Source organism: Malania oleifera, chromosome 11, assembly GCF_029873635.1.
Source record: "Malania oleifera isolate guangnan ecotype guangnan chromosome 11, ASM2987363v1, whole genome shotgun sequence".
In the NCBI taxonomy this organism is placed as follows: domain Eukaryota; kingdom Viridiplantae; phylum Streptophyta; class Magnoliopsida; order Santalales; family Ximeniaceae; genus Malania; species Malania oleifera.
Window position 1 is genome coordinate 62,717,303 of NC_080427.1, and position 6,332 is coordinate 62,723,634.

The 6,332-nt window shown below is 37.7% G+C and overlaps 1 protein-coding gene across 1 annotated transcript; it reads right to left on the reverse strand.

Moving 5' to 3' along the window:
* Positions 1-2,039: 2,039 nt before the first annotated feature.
* LOC131167571 (uncharacterized) lies at positions 2,040-2,417 on the reverse strand. Its single transcript, XM_058126369.1, has one exon. The coding sequence runs from the start codon at positions 2,415-2,417 to the stop codon at positions 2,040-2,042; it is 378 nt and encodes a 125-aa protein (XP_057982352.1).
* Positions 2,418-6,332: the final 3,915 nt, after the last annotated feature.

Here is a 6,332-nt window from a genome sequence, read left to right on the forward strand (position 1 = left end):
TTAAGCCCAAAGGCTAGATCGTCTCCTCAGGGAATGCGTTTAATCTCAAATTTTACGTTCTCCCAATCGAAAATAAAAATGCACTGAACTCAGTTCAGATTCGGGGATTTTCAAGATTGGTTGATTTCATTCTTAACAAATTAAATGACACGCAATTTAAAGTCCTAAAACTAGCACGCACAATATTAAATAACAATAACGGAAATCCTAGTTTACTTAAAGAAACATTGGAGCACGCACTAATTAAAAATGGAAACTACAAATAAGGAATTAAAACACGCTAGAATGGAAACTCTAATCTACCTAAGGAAACATCGAAACACGCACTAATTAAAAATGGTAACTTCAAACAAGGAAATAGAGTATGCAATGGAAACTCAATCAAATACGCAACACGCGCAATAAAAATTGAACCTTTAACAAGAACTAGGATATCAAATCAACATTAAACCATTAACGATCTAAATGAATATAGAATACTATAAAAACACAACTGTAACAAAATCGACCCTAAACTAAACTGAACCTCAAAAGAAAAATTAAAACTTGGAAAACTTTAAAACAAATACAATATTTTTTTTCTTTTTTTTTAATAACCAAACCGGGCCTTGACGAAATCAACTAAATGACTCAAACAACAATTAAATCTACCACCGAAAACAATAAAAAAAACATTAATAAATAATTAACCACAACAATGATAATAGAATATTTAAAATTCAAAATTTTGTCTTTCCCAATAACTTCAGCAAATAATTAAAATAGTAGCATCCAACTGAATATTGAAAGAAATAAAAGGAGAGAGAGAGAGAACAAAACAGAGCAGGAGGGTCTTCACGGCTTCGGCTGGAGACTGCTGGGAATAGGGCCGAGAGACCTGCTATGCTGGAGCTGGAGTTCATGGCTGGCTGTGTTGCTGTTTTCTGCTGGAAGATCTGTTGTGGCTTCGGGTCTGGGCTGTCGAGGAGTGGCCAAGAAGAGAAGCGCTGCTGTGTTGCTGCTGTGGCCGTGGAGGAGTTGCTAGAATTGCTGAGGTGCTGTGCAGAGGGCTAAGGGAGAGACAGAGAAAGAAGGTGAGGGAGACGAGAAAGAGATAAGGGGAGAGGGAACCGAGAGGGAGAGTTGAAGGAGAGACAGCAAGGAGCAAAGAATTAAAAAAAAACAAAGAAAAACAAACTAAAAATAAGAAGAAGAAGGAGAAGAAGAAGAAGAAGAAGAAGAAGAAGGAGAAGAGAAGGGGAAGAGATGGTGCGCAGGGCACTGCCCAACCGGCCAGAGAAAGGAAAAAAGGAGAGAATAAAAAGGGGGAATTTGGGTGCCCTAGGATCCGGCGTGGAACAACCCGACCCATTTATTATATTTTTTTTCATTTTTTTTTTATTCTCTGTTCGTCGCAAATTATTCTCTTCTAGAGCTCGTATCTCACAAAACTTAAAACACTAAAGTTATAGATGATCCTTTCCTCTTTCTCCAAAAATTTGAATAATCTCAATCGGAGTTCGGACGGAAAAGTTATGCATAAAATACGAATAGGTGTCGGTTTTGATTCCCGGGAATTTTCCTGCGACAAAAAAATACCAAAACTTCATAAATAGTGCAATAAATTTCAAGAATGATGATTTTGGAATTTTATTAAAATATTGGATAATTTTGGACATTTAATGAAAAATATAAACGGTCAAGCCCGGGTTAAGATGCCCAATTATGCAGTTTCGGTGCGTAATCAACTGCCCTGCGTGCTTCTTGCCACACAAAGAGCAACCACGATAAGATGCGGTATTCTAAGACGTACCACCACTGTTCTTCTTCTAGTTACCTTGTCTCGCCCCAGACAAAGAACTGGGAGGCGCTGGCCTCTTCTTCAAGACCTAAATCTCCGCGTCCTCCAGCAAACTCTCCTCTGCCACAGTGGCTTTGTCAACCAGTGTAGTAAAGTCTCACAATTGCAAGATTACCGTCTGCCTACGGATATCCTTCCTTAGACCCCTTTGAAATTTCCAGGCCTTCTTCCCTTCATCCGGTATCACAAATGGAGCGAATCAAGACAGCTCATGAAATTTTGCAGCATACTGTTGCACCGTCAGCGACTCCTGCGTTAGGTTCATGAATTCCTCCATCTTCGCGTTTCTAACCGTGGCCAGAAAATACCATTCAAAGAATAAATCTTTGAACCGAGCCCACATCAACGCCACTGGTATTGGTCGGTTCTTCTCCATCTTCTTCACTGACACCCACCATCTCTCTGCCTCACCTGATAACTTAAACGTTGCAAAGGCCATCTTCTGCCACTCCGTGGAGTTTAAAACATCCAGAATCTTCTCAATCTCTTGGATCCAATTCTCAGCACGAACTGGATCTACACTTCCTACAAAAATCGAAGGCTTCAACCTGGTGAACTGTTCTATGGAGCAACCCATCCCAGACGTAGAATGGTCCTGCCCTTTATTCGTTCACACCACCTCAACCATAAGCTGCTGTACGAAATCCTGTAATACACTAGTGGAGTCACTACGAGCCTCATGGTCGGAACCCTCACTACTACTACCTCCCACATTGGCAGTAATATCCCTGGATTCCATCTTGAAAAGCAATTACGAGAATCCATTAGAAGAATAATAGCCTAAACATTGGCTAATACTATCATATTATAGACTCATTCCCCTAAATCCACCTCCTTAATATCGACATACTCCATTAATTTGACACCATCCTTCTAACTCAAGTTTCGCCCTTCCACTTGGAAAAAAAATCGTCAATGGATTGCTGTGATTTTTTGAACCTTTCGATTGACCCAGAAAAATAAAGAAGTCTATCAATGAATTTAAGTCTCTATGTATACAAAGAAAAACCCACGGTCTCATCCACGACGTATACTCTGGTATATTCTAGACTAATGGAACTAATAAATCCTAAGTTCTACACATATCCCTAACCAGACACTATGAATCAAATCACACTTCCGACTGGTTAAGGGCTTTGATACCAACTGTAATGTCCTGGTATTTTATACGGACCCAGATGTCACTTACTTATACCAAATATCTGTACCTGCTCAAGATACATAGACAACCCGCCCTAAACAGGGACATACAGGTGTAACTCATACATAACTGGAATGCAAATGTTGCGGAAAAACATAAACATTCATCGGGATTTCTAATAGACATATACCAGAGTTTACTATTGTATCCTCAAATACCTTTATCCAGAATTAGAACATAACCTATTATTACAACCCCAAAAAGATACTCCAACTAAGTTTAATACATGATTAGAACGCTTACGTATGCTATAACCAAAAACAATTCTCTAAGTCTCTTAAGCAACTAGGACCAACGCCCAGAATGACGTGAAACAAAGGTTGTATAATGGGGTGAGACACTTCTCAGTAAGGTGGAAAGTATTACAACATTGTGCAACTGCATATGCTTATTTTAATTAAATCCAATACATGCATCGAACATTTTCAATACTGTGGCGCAACAAGTATAATAACGTAAATGCTATAAATTTCCTTCCATAAAACCTTTAAATCATGTATATAAATAATAGAACAACAACCAGCTTGGTATGACATAATTATGCCTATTTACCTTGTGGCATGGGTTGTGCACTGATGACTCTAACACGCCCTATTTGTGCATACATTGCCAAGCATCTATTCTATAGTTCGACTGCCTCCCCTGGTCCATTATTTTACTAGCGATTACAAACTCCTGCAAGCCGACTATCTTATGTACCCATGCTAATTCACATGTGTGATTGAACTATACTTTACAAGCTACAGAACCGAGCCTTTATTTCGGGAGTGTCTTTCAACCCCTATAGACTGAAGTATATTTCAACTACTTTGGTAGCAAGAGGTGGTTCCATTTATCATATATACGATTTACAATGAAAACATAATAACCTGTGCATTTCCAGTATTTTCACAACTCATATAATCATTTTAGGCATAAACCCACACACATCCTCTCGATTTACCCTTTTCACGTTCATAGCTCAATATATAACCAGCATCTGTTTTCCACATTTTCAGTATAGAATAATGGAACTCTAGTTCCTATAGTTTATACAAGCATTGTAAAATATTCTCATATTTCATTTCCATGCACATGTCACACCAATTCAATAAAAAATCGCTATATAGTACATAATACAACAAACGTCATTTAAGTGAGAAATAATGGATTCAAGCATCTCCTACAATAATATTAGTGCAATTAAGGATGTTTTGTAAAGTTTGGAGATCATATTTCAAAATCCTTATTTTTACCAAAAATCATAAAATCGCAAAACCGGCATTTCTACCCGATGGAATTTAGCAAATAAGCAGTTAAATCATACATATAAGCATAAACTAACTTTTTAGCAGTTTAGTTTTACAAAAATACTGTTGTAAACAATTTTCCCTTACCTTAAACCCGAATATGGAAATACGAACGAAATGGTCCAAACCAACAACCCGGGATCCTTGAAACCTAAAAACCACAGAACATAACTTCTCTAAAATCTAGATTACTATATAACTACTTAATCAAAAATGGAATCAGAAACTTACCTCGATTTTTGGGGAAAACCCGAATATCTTCAAAACAATGATCTAATCCGCTAAAGTTGTAGAACTTCCTCCTCTGATCAACGCAGGAACCTCCGTTTTTAGAAACGGACGTCAAACGACGAAGGATCGCAGAGAGAGAGAGAAAGAAAGAAACCGCAGGTTAGAGAGAGAGAGAGAGAGCTTTTGGGAGAAACTTAGCCCTTAAGCAACCAAAATGGATATTTATAGGGCCCTTCACTGAGTCAAACTCATTGACGATGCGGCGTCTTCGTCGACGAGCCAGCCACACAGATCGTCGACAAAGCCATTCCTTCGTCGACGAACCTCATTTGAATATTTTCTCTAACCCGCTCGGCATTTCCTCGTTGACGACGCTCTGAATTTCGTCGACAAGGTACTGAAGGGACTTCATCGACGAACCCTGTTGTATAACTCCCCTTTATTCTGTTTCTTATGTATTTTCCTTATTTACGGGGTCAGGTCTCTACAAAACAAGTATTTGATTTGTGCATTCAAAGTATTTCTTCTCTCGTTTTTTTATTTTTAATATTTTATTGAGGGAGCAAGAACCCTAGTTTTCCATATATTATTTGAAAATATTTTGGGGAAAAATTTATCCTAGGGCATAAACCTTTGAAGCATTAATATTCATATATTTATTCGAAGATTTCATATTCTATTGTGTTTACAAAAGTTATTTGAGAAACTCTAGATCTCCAACACACATCTTATTTGAAAAATCAATTTTTGGAGATTTATTGTATTTAGTTTAGATCTTTGAGAAAACTCATCATATACATTTTTGTATACAAAGATCATATATTTTTCATTACAAAAATCATACTGAGATCAACACATATTCTTTCTTGATCTTCAAGTTATATTTAGTGAGAGTGTTTAGGATTTCACTGTACATATTAGCTTGTTAAGAAGCATCTGAGTGTATCCAAAATTTCATTCATCTATTGTATTGGAGGTTTGGTGTATGAACTGTGGTGAGGAAGCTACGCCTCAAGTAAGTACCAGATTTAAAGGAGGAAGATGTGCCTCTTGTAAGCATCAGATTAGGAGGAAGTTGTGCCTTTTGTAAGCAGCGGATTAGGAGGAAGCTACACCTCTTGTAAGCAGAGGATTAGGAGGAAGCTACACCTCTTATAAGTAGTGAATTATAAACGAGAAGCTCCATCCCAATTTAAGGATCGGAATTGTGGAATCCTTGGGTGTTTTTCCCAAGGCAAGGACGTAGGTTGAGTTTGTCCAAGCCTTGTTAAAAATTATGTGTTTATGCTCTCTCTCTCTCTCTCTCTCTCTCTCTCTCTCTCTCTCTCTTTACATTTCCGCACATATGTTCATATTCGATCCGATGTGCATGTTTTAAATATTAGCACATCTGAATAACTAAAATACTCGAGATTAATTGGGTAATATTGAATTGTTTGAGATACCCACACATTAAATTGATAGTTGTGTAATACTAAACCTTTTGTCCCCATGCTTGTGCTTGTATGGTTGTGTGTTTTCAAAATTAGAACTTAAAGACTAAGGTTTTTAAAATACCCAATTCACGCCCCTCTTGGTATTACAGCTAAATTCACATTTAGTTTAGGATGTTGTTTTGCAAAATTTATGTTCAGTGAGTTTACCGTACTAAACTAACTTGAACCTGACTAAACAATCCAAGGAGTCGTTCGATGGCATAGAGTAGCAAGGGTGCACCAGTTGTCCGGAGCATGGTCGAGAACCACTCTATCACAACCATCACGAGAATCTC